The 19,425-nt window shown below is 41.2% G+C and overlaps 1 protein-coding gene across 2 annotated transcripts in view; it reads left to right on the top strand.

The window, feature by feature from the left end:
* Positions 1–19,425, top strand: part of glis1b (GLIS family zinc finger 1b) — a 223,691-nt gene that overhangs the window by 180,438 nt on the left and 23,828 nt on the right. For both annotated transcript variants that reach the window (XM_061977975.1, XM_061977974.1), the window contains exon 10: positions 1,468–1,633. In XM_061977975.1, the coding sequence (XP_061833959.1) occupies positions 1,468–1,633 (166 nt within the window). The remainder of the gene's footprint in view (positions 1–1,467; positions 1,634–19,425) is intronic.

The raw sequence follows: 19,425 nt of genomic DNA, 5'->3' as shown, positions 1-19,425 counted from the left end.
CCTGACAGGTAATCATCAAGGCAGCATGTTAATGCACTCAGACTGTGGAGGATTTCTTCTTAGTGACAGGAGTGATTGCTCAGTGGCCTTGTGGTTAGAGGGTCCGCCCTTAGATCGGTAGGTCGTGAGTTCAAACCCCGGCCGAGTCATACCAAAGACTATAAAAATGGGACCCATTACGTCCCTGCTTGGCACTCAGCATCAAGTGTTGGAATTGGGGGTTAAATCACCAAAAATTATTCCCGAGCGCGGCCACCACTGCTGCTCACTGCTCCCCTCACCTCCCAGGGGGTGGAACAAGGGGATGGGTCAAATGCAGAGGGCATCAGTGGTACTTTAACTTTAACTTTAAATGTGCCAGCTCTAGTTGACTAGCTGGCTGAAGTGGTATCCCAGAATGCACAAGACATTAAAACAACGTTAAGAACTTGTTGAATTAGGTCCTGACGTTGGGCAACTCAAACGTAACGTTGAAACGACATGCTTTTTGACAACATTTAATCAATGTTGAGTTCTGACAATGATTTGACAATCGAATTTTGGTAATTTCCCAACCAATATTCTACAACACAAATACAACGTTGAAACAACATGCTTTTTGACAACGTTACTCAATGTCAGGTTGTGACGTTGATTTGACCATTTAAATTTGGTCATTTCCCAACCAAATACAAATACAACGTTGAACACAATGCTCTTTGACCATGTTTATTCAATGTCAGGTTGTGATGTTGATTTGACCATTGACATTTTGTCATTTCCCAACCAACAACGTGGATCCAACGTTGGACACCAACGTTGTCTCAATTTACGAATACAACTATTTTTCAACGTTGTTTCAAAGTCAGTTTTGAAGGACATGTATGTATAATCAAGGTTGTATCAATGTCTTGTGTCTGTTGGGATAAATATTATGTATTGTAGTATAAATGTGACTATATGTATGACAAAGAATCAGTAGATTAATACCTCTTTGACATTGTCAAACAAAGTTATTATATATATTGTCTTTGTAGAGGAAGCTCTTGTAATGGATTCCACTGTGTACCTAATGATGTGTCCAGTGGGCGTACTGTACATGTGAAATATGCATTATAGTAGGCACCTACACATCCTCATTTGATGAGAGCAGTGAGCATAAACAAATTCATCTGCACACAAAAAATACAAAGGCGAACAAATATCCAGCCCCCTTTCCTTTCCAATGTTCTACTATTTGCGCACATGTAACATTTTAGTTCATTATGACGTAATAACGACAAGCAGCTGAACGCAGGGCCCCCGTGGCGGTGCAAATAGCCTACCTTAAATTACAAACAGCACAAATAAGAGAACATTTCATCTGATTGGATGAAGGTTGTCAAAACAAAAGTCCCATTGCCATCAAATGAAAGAAAAGACCGAACGCCGAGCCTTTGAGCGCATTTGGCACATTTAAGCCGAATTAACTTTTGTTTGTCTTTCAAGGCTTGTACGCTGGCTCTGGCATCCCCCACCACAGCGCCTCAGCGGAGCTGCTCTCCCCCGCCGCAAACCCCGCCCCTGCCGCTGACCTGCCCTCCCGACAGCACCGAGACCTCAACAGCCCGCGTCACCTGTCCCCGATGGCCGCCATGGAGGGCCCCAGAGACAAGTGAGTCTTATGTGCTAGATTGTGTCCAACTGCTTGATGGGTGGCTGGCATGTTGGTTTCGCCTCCAAATTAGAACAGAAGAGAAACCACAATGCTATGAATGCATCTGTCCAAACATGACATGCTAATGAACAACAACAAAGGTGAAGTTGTCGTTTTAATTCAAGAGGAGATTGAGGGCAGAAACAAAACGGGCCGCAAGAGCATGGCGGACTGTGGATTGTAGTACTGCAACTTAAAGTCCTTATGCACAGCAAAGGTTAAGGTCGGTTAAATACAAGGTTGAATACAAAACTGTTGCGCGTACAGGAGGAGGAGACGGCACAGACAGGAGGAACGTAGTATATGCTCTTTATTTATTTATTTATTTACGCTATATATATATATATATATATATATATATATATATATATATATATATATATATATATATATATATATATAAATAACAAATAACAATATTAATAATCAAGGGAATAGAGTGTGACTAAATCCATTAGTGTATGGTGTGTGACTATGTGTGGGAATTAACTGCTAAATGTTACCGTGAGTGTTGAGCGAGAGAGGCGGAAGTCCAATAGGGGCAGAGCAGGCTCGTAGATCCGTGAGCAGGCAGGAAGTCGGGGGCTATAGCGAGGCGTCAAAGGTGTCCAGGCAGGAGGTCGAGATGCAAGAGGCAGCCAGGTAAGCAGAGGGAACGCGGGAAGACGACACATACACAGCTCGTAACGTGGGAACAAAGGCAGGCTTCAGGGAGGACGACAGGTAAGCAGAGGGAACGCGGAAAGACGAGACACAGCTCGTAACGTGGGAACGAAGGCAGGCTGCAGGGAGGACGACAAGGAAGGACACGAGACAATTCAACACGACGGTGGAGAAACACAGAGAGAATGCCTAGAGCTTGTTTAGTCGGCTTACTGTACTGAAACAGATGACTATGGTCCGGCGCGGGACAGTAGGTTGTGGAGGCTTATAAAGGCAGGTCCTGTGATCATCCACAGGTGCGCTGATTGCTGGTGATTGATTGCAGCCGCTTGCTGCTGCCGGACTGACACGCGTCTGTTGCGCTCCTGGAAGTGCGCTCGGCGCAGCGCACACATGAATGCGGACTGACGTGCGCCCGGGCCGTGACAAAAACGGCAGCTACAGCAATAATTTTCAGGGCTGCCAACTTCTGAGAAAAACCTTGGCGTGAGACTTCATGGCGTACGGCACAGTTGTATGGCTTTAAGTAGACCTTGGCTGGTAACAAATTTTGATGGACAATATGTTGTCCTACAAATTATTGCTGATAAACTATATTATTTGCAGCATTATTTGGAGAGCAATTTGAGCATGAATGTAATCATAATGTATAATCATAAGGCAAGCTACCATTTCAAATTTACAAAAGAGTTCCAACAAATTCAATGCAGCCTGCAGAGTTTAATATAACCTGTCATTATTCACTTGAATATGATTGTAGATATGTCAAGTTTCCCTTTACTTCAGAGTATAAGGTAGAGCTTAGCTGATACATAACTGATTATTATCAATGGGTAATACAAATCATATTATACATCATTACTATTAGTGCAACTCCTGGGAGTTTAGTACACCCCCCCCCCCCCCAATCCCCGTCTTTAAAACCTATTGAAGCCTCTGTTTCTAACTTTAATTGAGGGTCTTTGAATGCACCACAGTTATGTTAAATGAGATGCAAAGGTGAAACTTGAACATTATTTTCTCTTATACTGCCATTAATAGATGTATTATATTTTTACCTTTTTTAAATGGTAAATGGATTATACTTGCACAGCGCTTTTCTACCTTCAAAGTACTCAAAGCGCTTTGACACTACAACCACATTCGCCTAATAATGACGCAGCATCAGGAGCAACTGAAGGTTCAGCATCTTGCTCAAGGATATTTTAACATGGTCACAGGGGGATCTCATCACCTCAGCATTGTTGCAAAATTCTAGTGCTGTGTGAGAATGTTTAAATGTGAGCTTTGATGACGTCTGTGTTGAGTAAAACCTGCTATCTCGGAGGAACAAACCATTTTGCATTTTTGATTGAAATTAATTTGATTCAAGAAACTCCATTATTGAACTTTCAAGGCTATATTTACTTTATATTAACATTTGTATCATAATTTCTTATAACTTACATATTTAAAGCTGGGGTACTTGAATCTTGTGTCACTAGGCAGAATTCAAACTGTAAAGCTTGCCTTCCACTCTGCGCACCTCGCAGATAGTCCCTCCCAATCTCCTCCTCTCTGGAAATGCACGAAATCGGGCACGAGAGCTGTACGTGCACAGGTATACAGTCGTGGTCAAAAGTTTACATACACTTGTAAAGAACATAATGTCATGGCTGTCTTGAGTTTCGAATATTTTCTACAACTCTTATTTTTTTGTGATAGAGTGATTGAAGCACATACTTGTTGGTCACAAAAAACATTCATGAAGTTTGGTTCTTTTATGAATTTATTATGGTCTACTGATAATGTGACCAAATCTGTTGGGTCAAAAGTATACATACAGCAATGTTAATATTTGGTTACATGTCCCTTGGCAAGTTTCAATGCAACAAGGCGCTTTTGGTAGCCATCCACAAGCTTCTGGCAAGCTTCTGGTTGAATTTTTGACCACTCCTCTTGACAAAATTAGTGCAGTTCAGCTAAATTTGTTGGTTTTCTGACATTGAAATGTTTCTTCAGCATTGTCCACACGGAAGGCCATTTTAAAACCTTAATTTTCGCCTGATTTAGCCATTCCTTTACCACTTTTGACGTGTGCTTGGGGTCATTGTCCTGTTGGAACACCCAACTGCGCCCAAGACCCAACCTGCGGGGTGATGATTTTAAGTTGTCCTGAAGAATTTGGAGGTAATCCTCCTTTTTCATTGTCCCATTTACTCTCTGTAAAGCACCAGTTCCATTGGCAGCAAAACAGGCCCAGAGCATAATACTACCACCATCATGCTTGACGGTAGGATAGTGTTCCTGGGATTAAAGGCATCACCTTTTCTCCTCCAAACATATTGCTGGGTATTGTGGCCAAACAGCTCAATTTTTGTTTCATTTGACATCACATGGACAAAAATAAGACCTGCTGGAGGAAAGTTCTGTGGTCAGATGAAACAAAAATTGAGCTGAACATTAGATTACCTGTCTAGAAGGAAAACAGCCATTTCTGCGTCCAAAGTTAGTCCAAGACTGGCCTGCAATGCCCTCCATCTTGAATACGCCGTACCAATATTTATTCCAGTTTTGGCTCTTTGTTTTTTTTTTTAAATGTACAGCGTCTTTCTTTTCTTCCCCTGTGTGGAGGACTCGCACCTCCGGGTTCCTCGGACCACCAATGACATTTTTCAATAAATCTGCTTCTCTGGCTCCTCTGCTTTTCAGCACTCGCCTCTGGTGACAGTCACGCTCTTCCGGTTGCTTTTCAGCCTCCCGCGTCTCCGTCTCCCTCTGGTGACAGTCGCGCTCTTCCGGTTGCTTTTCAGCTTCCTGCGTCTCCGTTTCGCTCTCGCTTTCGCTCGTGCTCGGGCTTGGGTTCTCTCTCGATCGTCCACTCCAACTTCTCCAACTCCAATTCCTCCCACCACGTCCTTCTCGGCTGCTGCCCTTTTGTAGAGTGACAGGTGATCAGACAACTGCGGCCAGGTGGGCCATCTACGATCTCGGAGCCGGCCCCGGCACACTCCGCCTCGCTGCAGGGCTGCAGGCCACGCCTCCTCACACCCTGATTTCCTCTTTTTGGGTTTTTTAGCAGTATATGCTGTAACAGCAAGCGCAGGTATTGCGATCTTTCCATGTGGGTGTTGTGCAGCCACGCTTTACTGCAAACAAGTTCGCTTCTTGCACGTGCTTCACTATAGATTGTGTAAGCCAATGAGGAGGCTCCATTGTTGGCCCTCCTTTCTCTAAATCCTGTGGTTGGATCTGGAGGGGTTGACCACCACAAATGATTTTGTCTTCCGGTGTTTTATTTACTAAAATACTTATTTGTTAGGCACAGGAAGCACACAGACATACAATTTTTTTCAGATACAATATAGATCTTCTTTTTTTTCATTAAAGAATATAACTTAGGTACCCCACCTTTAAGTGACAAAAAAATGTGTCAATCTCTCCACTTACCCCTCCACTTACCTTGATCTTACACTGACAACTTGTCCCCATGGAGGATCGAGTTTGACAAGAAGAGGCTGAAATTCAGCCAATTAGAAGTAGCTAAGGCTTGGCTGAATTCCTAGAAATGTGTGAGGAGTCGAGGTGTGGCGAGAGTGCGTGTGAAAAGCGTCATTTGCGTGACTTGCGTTGGCAGCCTTGTATTTTGCAGCAACCAGGGCGAAAGCCCTACAGCAGGGTAGGCTGACGTTAGCCTGTCAAGTGAATGTTAATACAAAACATGCCGCTCAAGCTAAGCTAACATTAGCATGCAAGTCAAGTTGAATCAAACATGGGCTGCTGCAGCAAAGTGGAGAGTGTGGGGTATAATGTTACAGCATCCAGACAAGCTAAAATTAGGTACTCAAGTTTAATCAATTCACAACAGAATTCATCTCCAGACACTTTTACACGTTTTACACATTAAAGCGTTTGGTGACAGAGGCATGTAAAAACTCCCTCTAACCGCAGCGAGACTTAGGCTGCTACAGTCACACTGCAATTCAGATTTTTTTGTCAAATCCGATCTTTTTATGTAGTCGTTCACATTACAAAAAAATACGATGTCTAATGTGAACGCTATCTGACCACATGCGGACGTGAGATCATGACGTCACACGTGCTGCAGTGTTTACGAAAGTAAGCATGGCTCCAAGTCTTATAGGTTTCAGTCCTTTATTTTATTATTGTGCGCAAAAGATTAAGAAGGAAGAGGGCAAGCATTTGCTTCGACGTCTGCTCCGAAAAGCGTGTCGGCGAGCAGTCGGAGACAGGAATGTTGGAACATTGATGTGAGTTACTAAAACTTATTATTTTTACCTATTTTCTCCTCATGTGTCAATGACTTATTTTGCAACAGTCTATTGCGGCAAAGAATAATGACGTATATCCGGTGGCGGGCCGTGCGTTTCTCACCTAGGCCTTCAGTGATGTCCTACTGAGTCCTGGGTTGTACGGTACACCGGTTTTAGTATAGTACCGCGATACTAATGAATCATATTCGGTACTATACCGCCTCTGAAAAGTACCGGTCCGCCACCGACCCCCCCCCCCCACCCCCCCCACCCCAATATGTTACTGCATATGTCAGCAGCTAAATTAGGAGCCTTTGTTTGCTTACTTTAATAAAAGACAAGTTGTCTTGTATGTTCACTATTTTATTTAAGGACAAACTTGCAATAAGAAACATATGTTTAATGTACCCTAAGATTTTTTGTTAAAATAAAGCCAATAATGCAATTTTTTGTGGTCCTCTTTATTTAAAAAAGTACCAAAAAGTATCGAAATAATTAGTAGGTACTGTGCTGCGGAAAAGGTGCTTTGGCATCCCACTTTCCCTGTAAGAGAATCTTGATTCTTTTACTAAGAGGTGTGTTGTACTTTATAAATATATGAATCACACTGATAATATTATGATCCTCACACAATACTGTCCCACAAGGTCTGTGTGTGTTTTTCACAGATTTCTCATCTTAAATCCCGGCGGAACTGCAGGGCGATTCCGCTTAGAGGATGTTAGGTTAAACCTCTCGGCCCCGCTGACAAAACCCATTTGGCAGATTTTACTGGAAAAAAGTCCACATCCCCTAAAACGTTCCATCCCCCCATGGGGACGAGGGCCTGCGCTGGTCACCGCGAGGTCAACCTGACACACCACTTGCTCTATTTCTGGCAACGGCGTCGGTGTTCTTAAGGTCCCCCGTCTCCACTGGGTGCAACAAAACGATGAGCAAACTTCTTCCTTGCTGGAAATGATTCATGTGTTAATGAGGGCGTGCGTGAGGGGGGGTCTTCTTTTTGCTAAACATTGTTGCACTCGGAGGACGAGCCAAAAAAATCAACTTCACACCATCATAGGCTCGTTGTAATTAACACCTCATTTGCTTCATAGTGAGCTTTCGTCAAAAAACAAACAGCCAATCTCACAAAAAAATGCTTATTTTCCGCATCAACGAGATTTCATGCCTGAGGGATACTTTAGACGGGAAATCCGGTATCAGCACTTCTTTGGCAGAAAGGTGCGTGTTCTGATCAGGCTCGTTCCTCATTTATTATTTCTCATTTTGCTTACCTCGTTATTGACGGACCACTTTTTCTATGTAAGTCTGTGTGTGTGTGTGTGTGTGTGTCAGAGTATGCGTAAAGTGCTGAATGTTTCCTATTAATGTTGATGATTTCCCCGGGGAGCCGGCAGAGCAAGGTTACACAGCTTGAGTGTCGCCACGAGGCACAGCGCTTACTATCCAAAACAATGTGCTGAGAAACAAGCGAGGTAGAGGAAGGAAAACAGCATCAAAAAACATTGAAAAACAGTTGATGAAAGAAGAATTAAGTACAATACATTGCTGGAAAACCAGCAACAATACTGCATGATACAATGTAACCTTAATTTACAAACTGAATTTGGGTTTGTAAATTAAAAAAATTGTATATCGAAGCAAATTTCCCCATATTTAACAGGGTTTGTAAATTAAAAAGTTTGTATATCCATCCATCCATCCATTTTCTACCGCTTATTCCCTTCGGGGTCGTGGGGGGCGCTTGTATATTGAAGCAAATTTCTCCATAAGAAATAATGTAAACAGGGTTTGTAAATGAAAACAATTGTATATTGAAGAAAATTTCTCCATATTTAACAGGGGTTGTAAATTAAAAAAGTTTGTATATTTAAGCAAAATTCTCCATAAGAAACAATGTAAACATGAATAATGGGTTCCAGCCTTGACAGAAGTCCATATTTTAGTAAAAGTTTGAGCACTATATAGTACTGTATATTAAACATAACAAGGGGATAATAGATCAACTTTTAAAAAAAACAACAACCAGCTGAACTGTCCTCATTTGCAGCCGTTCACACAGTTAAGCACTCACAGTGTGAAAACACAAAACTCATTAAAGGAGAACTGCACTTTTTTTTTGCAATTTTGCCTATTACTTTTTAAAAAGTGGCAGAGGGGTTAGTGCATCTGCCTCACAATACGAAGGTCCTGAGTAGTCTTGGGTTCAATCCCGGGCTCGGGATCTTTCTGTGTGGAGTTTGCATGTCCTCCCCGTGACTGCGTGGGTTCCCTCCGGGTACTCCGGCTTCCTCCCACTTCCAAAGACATGCACCTGGGGATAAGTTGATTGGCAACACTAAATTGGCCCTAGTGTGTGGATGTGAGTGTGAATGTTGTCTGTCTATCTGTGTTGGCCCTGCGATGAGGTGGCGACTTGTCCAGGGTGTACCCCGCCTTCCGCCCGATTGTAGCTGAGATAGGCTCCAGCGCCCCCCGCGACCCCAAAGGGAATAAGCGGTAGAAAATGGATGGATGGATGGACTTTTTAAAATGTTCTTGTAATCAGACCATATTTTCGGTATATTAGATGGAATCTCTACCTGACATGTTTCGACTGTCATCTGCAGTCTTTTTTATTCGTATATGAATGAGAAGACATAATGAACCTTTTTGAGCAATTTTGCCTATTGTTCATAATTGCCCCAAGTGGAGGAGTTCAAGTACCTCGGAGTCTTGTTCACGAGTGAGGGAAGAGTGGATCGTGAGATCGACAGGCGGATCGGCGTGGCGTCTTCAGTAATGCGGACGCTGTATCGATCCGTTGTGGTGAAGAAGGAGCTGAGCCGGAAGGCAAAGCTCTCAATTTACCGGTCGATCTACGTTCCCATCCTCACCTATGTTCATGAGCTTTGGGTCATGACCGAAAGGACAAGATCACGGGTACAAGCGGCCGAAATGAGTTTCCACCGCCGGGTAGCGGGGCTCTCCCTTAGAGATAGGGTGAGAAGCTCTGCCATCCGGGGGGAGCTCAAAGTAAAGCCGCTGCTCCTCCACATCGAGAGGAGCCAGATGAGGTGGTTCGGGCATCTGGTTAGGATGCCACCCGAACACCTCCCTAGGGAGGTGTTAAGGGCACGTCCGACCGGTAGGAGGCCACGGGGAAGACCCAGGACACGTTGGGAAGACTATGTCTCCTGGCTGGCCTGGGAACGCCTCGGGATCCTCCAGGAAGAGATGGACGAAGTGGCTGGGGAGAGGGAAGTCTGGGCTTCCCTGCTTAGGCTGCTGCCCCCGCGACCCGACCTCGGATAAGCGGAAGAAGATGGATGGATGGATGGTTCATAATTATTACAAGAGACAAGAACACACGTCTTTTTTTTTCTTAGGATCCTAAAGATGATTAAAAAAACGCTTGCAAAATGCGGTTAATGGGAGTCACGGCTGTGGCCTTCACAGCCCTTTTAATTTACTTTAAAACCCTCCATCAACGTTTTATATACCGTATTTTCCGGACTATAAGGCGCACTTAAAATTATTAATTTTTCTTAAAACTCGACAGTGCTCTTAATGTTCGGAATAATTCTGTTTTAGCTCACCGACTTCGAAGCAATTTTATTTGGTACATGGTGTAATGATAAGTGTGACCAGTAGATGGCAGTAAAACATAAGAGATACGTGGTAAGAGGTATGATGGCAATATGACTCAAGTAAACAACACCAACATTTTATATGTTCCATTGAAAATATAGAACATTACACACGGCGCTCAAAAATCTATCAAAACGTTTTAGTACGACTTTGGTAAGCTATGAAGCCACACCGCTTGGTGGATTGTCGGCGCATTAAACATACGAGTATTATTATGGTGTGTGTATAAGGTAAGACATATTATCTGGCGTTTTGTTTCGCAATATTATGCAAAAGCTACTTTTCTTACCTTGCGGTACCTGGTGATGTGTATTTGGGATCTTCATAAATCCTGAAAAATTGCGCACGTCTGCCTTTGTAGTCCCTACCGACGACGTAGTCAATAGGCTTCTTCTTTTTCTCTATCTTCTTGCTATGGGACATTCATCCTCCGCTGTTGCCATTTCTAATATAAAGTAGTGTAAGGTTCTTACTTATATCTGTCAGTAAACTCGCTATGAAAGCGCTAAAACATACCGGTGTCGTGAGTTTACATTATTCACCCAAAAAACTTTAGTTATTAGAGTTCCGGTCGGACGGTTTATCAATCAATCAATCAATCAATGTTTATTTATATAGCCCTAAATCACAAGTGTCTCAAAGAGCTGCACAAGCCACAATGACATCCTCAGTACAAAGCCCACATAAGGGCAAGGAAAAACTAACCCCAGTGGGACGTCGATGTGAATGACTATGAGAAACCTTGGAGAGGACCGCATATGTGGGTAACCCCCCCCCCCCTCTAGGGGAGACCGAATGCAATAGATGTCAAGTGTTTTTATCACAGGAAACATTTCCGGCGTTGTTGTTGTTTCCGGATGAGGAGATGCTGCTCCGTTATTGATTTAAGTAAAGTCTGAATGTCATTAAAACAGTAAGCTCCATATTTTGACACTTCTTCCGCTCCCATCCTTGCACGCTACACTGCTACAACAAAGATGACGGGGAGAAGACGCTTTCGAAGGTGAGCCACGTAAATAAGACCGCTCACAAAACGGCGCATCCGGAAGCGACTGTCAGACCAAAGAACCACCACTACGGTACATGTTATGTAGACCACAAGGAAGTGTTTTCCATTTAGAAAAAAAAAAATAATAATATGACTCCTTTAATGCGCCCTATAATCCGGTGCGCTTAATATATGAAAAAAGATTTAAAAAAATAGACCATTCATAGGCAGTGCGCCTTATAATCCGGTGCAACCTATGGTCCGGAAAATACGGTAATTTGTTCTTTAACAGAGTTCGTAAATTAAAAAGTTTGTATATTGAAGCAAATTTTTCCATAAGAAACAATGTAAACATGAATAATGGGTTCCAGCCTTGACAAAAGTCCACATTTTAGTAAAAGTTTGAACACTATACAAAGCACCATATAGTACTGTATATTAAACATAACAAGGGGATAATAGATCAACTATTTAAAAACAACAACCAGCTGAACTGTCCTCATTTGCAGCCGTTAGCTGCCAAAACGCACACACACACTCTTTAGCACTCACAGTGTGAAAACACAAAACTTATTAAAGGAGAACCGCACTTTTTTTTTGCAATTTTGCCTGTTGTTTGCATTTATTTAACAGAAATACTCACTACAATGTCGGGTTATTGTCAACTCTACTATTGGGTTGCGCAATTTAGCGCTGCTTGACCCAATAGTTGGTTAAGTATTATAAATTTTACTGCTGGTTTGTCCTACTCCTTCCCAACTACCGATCAAAATTATTTTTATTCCATTAAAATATACTCAAAAGCAAGATATGAGTGACATTTTCTTTTTTACAAAAATTGCCGTGTATGGTCTGGTGCAGGTAAGAAAATGATTTATTGTCCATAAATCATGTGGGATACAAACAAAAGAGCACCAGCATGCCGATAGCACGGGAAGCTAACGGAATAGCAAACAAGAAAAGCTTAGCATGTGAACAGGCAAACAAAAAGGCGAAGTTTAGCTCAGGAATCAAATTAGTAGCCGTCGTAACTGTTGCGTGGAAGCAAATAAGAAAGCCAGACTGAGTGTGGCGAAAAGCAGGGAATACGTAGCTCTCTGATTAGTGCCCAGGTGCAGGTGAGCGTCCCGAACACTAATCAGAGGCAGGTGAAAACAATCTGCAGTCATGGCAACTAAAACACAAACCCAGGGGTGCTCAAAACAGGAACTGAGGGAGTCAAAAACTGAACAAACATGACGGATCATGACATTAGTAGTTCTATATGGCAAGCTCAAATATTTCCATGTTCATAAGATGTGTGATTGTAAATAATGTTAATGAGATTAATCCTTAATACAATTAATTTCAAGAAAAAGTACCGTTTTAATAAAAAAAAGCCTTTTACCCACAAATGCGTTACTCATTGAAAACAACCCAAAAATTGTTCATAGTAGCCGATAAATGCTTTAAAATGTGATATCAGAAATTATCGGTATCGGTTTCAAAAAGTAAAATGTATGACTTTTTAAAACGCCGCTGTATGGAGTGGTACACTGACATAGGGAGAAGTACAGAGCGCCAATAAACCTTAAAGGCACTGCCTTTGCGTGCCGGCCCAATCTCATAATATCTACGGCTTTGCACACACACAAGTGAATGCAAGCATACTTGATCAATATCCATACAGGTCACACTGAGGGTGGCCGTATAAACAACTTTAACACTGTTACAAATATGCGCCACACTGTGAACCCACACCAAACAAGAATGACAAACACATTTCGGGAGAACATCCGCACCATAACACAATATAAACACAACAGAACAAATATCCAGAACCCCTTGCAGCACTAACTCTTCTGGGACGCTACAATATACACCCCCCGCTACCCCCGACCCCGCCCACTTCAACCTCCCCATGCTCTCTCAGGGAGAGCATGTCCCAAATTCCAAGCTGCTGTTTTGAGGCATGTTAAAAAAAATAATGCACTTTGTGACTTCAATAATAAATATGGCAGTGCCATGTTGGCATTTTTTTCCAAAACTTGAGTTGATTTATTTTGGAAAACCTTGTTACATTGTTTAATGCATCCAGCGGGGCATCACAACAAAATTAGGCATAATAATGTGTTAATTCCACGACTGTATATAACGGTATCGGTTGATACCGGAATCGGTAATTAAGAGTTGGACAATATCGGAATATCGGATATCGGCAAAAAAGCCATTATCGGACATCTCTAGTTCATAGTTTTGAAAACCCAGAAATTGAGTTGAAATAATACCCTTATAACCCAAAAAAATGGATTGCTCTTCATAAAAATAACTCTAAAATTTAACCCAACACTCGCAACTCATAAATTGGGTTATCAAAATAACCCAGCATTTTTTTGTGTGCACCTTTTCAGGTGTCATCAAGTCAAGACCCAAAGACACACAGTATCAGTTGATTGCAAAAGGGTTGAGGGTGGGGTGAGCAGTTACGATGTGTGGGAGAGGGGGGGGCATGAAAACGTCTACTTACGTTTACTCAAAGATGGGGCTTTTGAGTTCCATGCTTAAAGGCCGGAGTGTGCAGCCTCCTGCCAAAGTCAACACGAGCGGTGCACTTGTTTTTCCCAAATGGCTTAGTAGGGACATTAAACATTTTGACAAAAATGATCAAGCTAAGCTGCCCCTGGTGTGGCAGCCTCTGACCTCATAGCTTAAATGTGTTTACCCTGGCTCAAACGGCCCATTTAGAGCCGTACTTTGTGTCACTTTTCTCCAGCTAATATTAAAATATGCCAGTTCAAATACATTTGCAGATGACTTAGCGAGTGGCGGCGTGTGCTGGGGCCTCTCTTATATAGACGGCCGTTGGACCGCGACGACCGAGCGCTGGCAAAGAGACGGGTGGTAAATGTTGTCGTTCACTGCCACAGCTATATGTGTTTCTACAGTCGCAGAGGGGAGTGCCTTCTGAGTTTTACTTGCGTATTGATATTAGCGCCCCTCAGCAAATGTTAGTACGATACCGCCACTGTGATTGACACAGGCTAATTGAATTAGAGTGGCAAGCTACAGTACATTAGGAGTTCTTGCAAAGGCGCTCCTTCATGGCTGTCTGCTTTCCATGCCGTTATCGGTTTGGACAATTTTACAGCCATCACACACTTCAATATTTCGAAAATGTGGTCCCAATGAAAAAAGTTGGGTTGTCCCGATCCGATATTTATATCGGATATTGATTTCAGATGATTTAAGATTGCATCTAAAAATCTCTAATCAAAACCCTGATACATGCAGTCCTGCAGCACGTTTACTTGTGCAAACCTCGACAACCAGTGAACAGCTACCATATTTTTCACACCATAAGGCGAACTGTCCATGAACAGATCTGTTCGGGTCTATGAACAGATCTGTTCGGGTCTATTTTCATACACAAAGCATACGTTTTTCTACATTCAAAACACTTCCTTGTGGTCAAAATAACATGTAATAGTGGTTCTTTGGTGAAAATAGTGCGTAGATTATTTTTTACAGACCATCTTCAAGTCGCTCCCTGACCGTCTCTTTACGATGCACAGTTTTGTGGGCAGTCTTATTTACATGGCTCCACTTCGACAGCGTCTTCTCCCTGTCATCATTTGTTGTAGTTTTTAGCGCTTCCATAGCAAGTTTTGCTGACAGATATAAGTTAGATCTAGTGTTGACCCGATACCAATATTTTGGTACTGGTACCAAAATTATTTTGATACTTTTCGGTACTTTTCAGTACTTTTCTAAATAAAGGGGACGACAAAAAAATTGCATTGCCGGCTTTATTTTAACAAAAAATCTTACGGTACATTAAACATATGTTTATTATTGCAATTTAGTCCTTAAATAAAATAGTGAACATACAAAACAACTTGTCTTTTATTAGTAAGTAAGCAAACAAAGACTCCTAATTTAGTCTGCTGACATATGCAGTAACATATTGTGTTATTTTCCATTGTATTATTTTGTCAAAATTATTAAGGACAAGTGGGAGAAAATTAATTACTTGTTTATTTACTGTTAATATCTGCTTATTTTGTCTTTTAACATGTTCTATCTACACTTCTGTTAAAATGTAATAATCACTTATTCTTCTATTGTTTGGATGCTTAACATTAGTTTTGGATAATACCACAAATGTGGGTATTAATCGGATACCAAGTCGTTACAGGATCATACATTGGTCATATTCAAAGTCCTCATGTGTCCAGGGACATATTTCCTGAGTTTATAATTAATTTTTAAAAAATGAAAGAAGATGTTGTGACGCCAAAAAATATCGACGTAATCATAGTAGTATCGACTATATACGCTATTATCCACTGTAACTGTCATTACAGTGGATGTCGGATGTTGATCCACCAATGGCGTTTGTTTACATTTTGACGCCTATGAGCTACCGAGTGTAGTGAAGCATGTTTAGCTATTCCTCTTCCTGTAGGGATGATTCTTGTAAGAAACTTACTTTATTTGTTGCCATGGAGGCGAGGATTAGTGATTTAGAAGTAGCTAAAACACTGCAGATGACGGATGGACGTTAGCTGCTAGCTAGCTAGCCATGTCTTAAAACACCTCTTCCTGAGGGCGTTTCAGTGTTATAGCGTCACCTTTGTTGTTAGTTTTTAAGCCAAAATGCGTCAATTCTCCCTTTTCTGTCTACACTGTGTCTTGTAGTACTCTGTGATTGTGCGTTGCGGAACATGCTCCTCTGCTCATAAAACCAGCAATGACTGGTACTTTTCAGAGGCGGTATAGTACCGAATATGATTCATTAGTATCGCGGTACTATACTAATACCGGTATACCGTACAACCCTAGTTAGAACTGTACGCTGCTTTGTATTAGAAATGGCAACAGCAGAGGATGAATGCCACACAACAAGAGGATATATGAAAAAGGAGCTTATTGACTACTACACGGACTACAATGGCGGACGCATGCAAATTTTTGGTATTTATGCAAATCCCAAATACACAACAGCAGGTACCAATAGGTAAGAAAAGTTGGATTTGCATAAGAGGGCAAAACAAAACGTAGGATAATATGTCTCCTAATTGGTGCCATTTTGGGGTCCTTACACACACCATAATAATACCCGTATTTTGAAACACAACACCTCTGACTACGGTAGCTGCAATGCCCTGACAATCTATCAAGTGGTGTGACTTCTTAATTTACCGAAGTCGTACTAAAACATTTTTGGTCTTGCTTGCTTACCGGGTACTTGCGTCAATTATTGAATAACCGTCAACCTGCAGTCCACACGTATCTCTTATGTGTGACTGCCATCTACTGGTTACACTTATAATTATACCATGTAGCACATAAAATTGATTTGAGGTTAGGAAGCACAACCAGAAATGATACATGCACAAGGCGCACTATCGATTTTTGAGAAAATTAAAGTATTTTAAGTGAGACTTACAGTCCAAAAAATACAGTAAGTGTCCTCTAATAAGCACACAAGTTTGGTCAATTTGTCATTTACAAAAGATAAACATTGTAGGCTATAGGCTACTAGGAGCTAGCATCTACACAACAGCTAAGCACACTATAGCACACAAGCTAGAGATCGTAATAAGTGATCTTCATTTAACAATACCGCAGTCTAAAACCCAACATTTGTCAATATACACAGGTATCAGTTATAATTGCATATTACACACAGATGCAAAGTCTCCAAAGCTGCAGCTTATTAGAAAGTATCCAGTAACAAACCTGTCTGGATCATTTAACTTACTGCAGCATGCGCTTAATTTATTGAATTATTGTGTACACTAGGTGTCACCAAAAACAAATCAGCACTTTTTTTTAAAAGCATAAATCTGTCACGGTTTGTGTTTTTCATACCTACAATTGTTCTCTGAATATTTTTACTTGATCAAGCTTGTTCTAACATTCCGCACTGCACTCCAAAAATATAAAACTATGAAGTATGATTCGTGCTGATATCGTATTTCGGTCAATACTCAAGGCTCCAATATGGGTATCGTAATTGGAAGTGAAAAAGTTGTATTGGGACACCCTTAGAAAAGACTGCATTACTTTAACATTGTAAGTTAATGTCAAGTGTAAATAGAAATTAACCACTGTTAATATTTTAACGTACAAATAAGAAAAGGGTAAAGATGACGGTATCATGCTAAGTGGCTGTTTAACATTGTTACAAAGTTTAAAAAGAAATTAACCTGCTTACTTAGTTTCCTGACATATCCTGTAAAAAAAAAATGGGTGAAATTCTGAATTGGTTAACCTAAGTATAATTCAACGTTTGTAGAAACACACTTTCAGCAATAATGTTAGCACAACATGAAAGTTGTCCTGGCTGGTCCACCTATATTGAAAATTTTGCACTGAAGGTGCAAGAAAAAAAACGTGTTTTAAACTTTTTTGTATTGTTCTGATTAATTTTTTTAGAATATGCCATGGGGCCCCAGAGGCCAGACTTTGGGCAGCCATGTCATAGACTAATAAAATAGATTAATGGTAGCCTCGGCAATTACAAATATGCCATTTTCTTTATTTATTGCCAGTGAGTTGCTGTTATTTTAAGGTATAATTATTACATATTGTTTCTTTAATAGTCTTTTGTTTGCATTTTTTAGCTACAGTATTGGATTCCTGCAAGATTAAGAGTGGATCCTCGTTGTTTATTGCAGGGATTTTTGCAGGCCTAACATACAACACAACGTTTTAAAGCTCCCCTAAAAAACATAAATTAAAAAATATTGCTTTGCTCTTTCTTGGGAATCTGAAGGGCTGGCTTAGCTTTAGTTCAGCTTTAGCCAGGATGCTACGTCCTGTCTCTCGAGCAGAGCTTTAGCTAGCTAACCAGAACCAGAAGTGTTCCCACCGATCTGAGCCAAAGACGCCCCCAACACCCTCCCCTCGCCGCCATCCATCAGAGGGAATTAATGGTGGTGGGGAAAGTGGGAGAGGAGAGTGTTGGTTGGAGAACATTGTGTCTGTGGAGTTTGAATGCTTGCTCCCAAGTGGGACAACAAGTGGCAGGTGAAAGGGAAGTGATTAATGGTCACTTTGTCTTTAATAACACTTCTGGACAATAGATTGACTCCACTCCTGAGGATTAATCAATAGGCAAACTTGTCAAAGTCAGTTTTTGCAGATGGAATCCTTACATACTGTTAGGTATTCTCAGGGCATTCAATCGATTGCAAATGGACAGCTTGTTTCGTCTTAGATGTTTTGCCTCTTAATTGAGAAGCCTTCATCAGTTCATGCTCATAGACTTAGATTGGTCAGTCTTAGAATTAGACTGGTCGGATCTGTTAGGTATTCATTTCACTCCCAATATGTCCTCCCGTTTGTCTTCCACTGACAAGTCTAATACGCAACACGTAAACAACACAAATGGTGTAGAATTCCACATAGAAACAAAACCACAGATCAACAGATTTACACCAATCCTGTTTGTTCTGCTTTTTTACTTGTCGCTAGGCAAAACTCATTTGTACTTCAAAGCCAAATAAACATACGGTCGTATGCCAGCCACACGCGCTGTATGCTGTTACTCGGGACAGTAATAAATGTAAAAACAAGAAATGCGTGGTACTAGAAAACTGCAATGTACAGTCTCCCACCGGGCTTCCTGTCCTGTTTCACATGCTACCGAATGTATATACCTGTATAATGCAGATAGCATAACTGTTCTTCTTCAGTAATAAGATCCGCTCACATGAAACAGTGATTACAGATCAATTCTGTCCAAACCGTTTCCAACGCATACACCAAAATGGAAGATATTTGGATGTTATTCACCTTTCTGTGTATTAAGGGCGGTAGTCTTAAAAGCTAACACTAAAAAAACAAAACAGCCTTCGCTTCAGCTTTTTGTTATAGATGACTAGGAATGGGTATCTTTCACATTTCAATCTATACGGTACAAAGTCCCGGTACCTGGGAATCGATACCGGTATTTTCAGCACTTCTGTGTGTATTCATGTGTCAATAAAATGTATGGTAACACTTTAGTATGGGGAACATATTCTAAGTAACAAAGACTTAATTTAGATATTTGGACACTAGGGGAACATGTAAGGGTTAGGGTTACTAATTAGCAATAATTCTGAGGTTATTGAGGGAAGACTCTTAGTTAATGGCTTTCTGGTTGTATAATAAGGCCATGCAGAATAAGGCATTAATTAGTACTTACTAATGACTAATTAATAGCCAATATGTTACTAATTTGC

Source organism: Nerophis lumbriciformis, linkage group LG18 (assembly GCF_033978685.3).
Source record: "Nerophis lumbriciformis linkage group LG18, RoL_Nlum_v2.1, whole genome shotgun sequence".
Classification (NCBI taxonomy): Eukaryota; Metazoa; Chordata; class Actinopteri; order Syngnathiformes; family Syngnathidae; genus Nerophis; species Nerophis lumbriciformis.
This window is presented reverse-complemented; position numbering and strand designations above follow the sequence as displayed.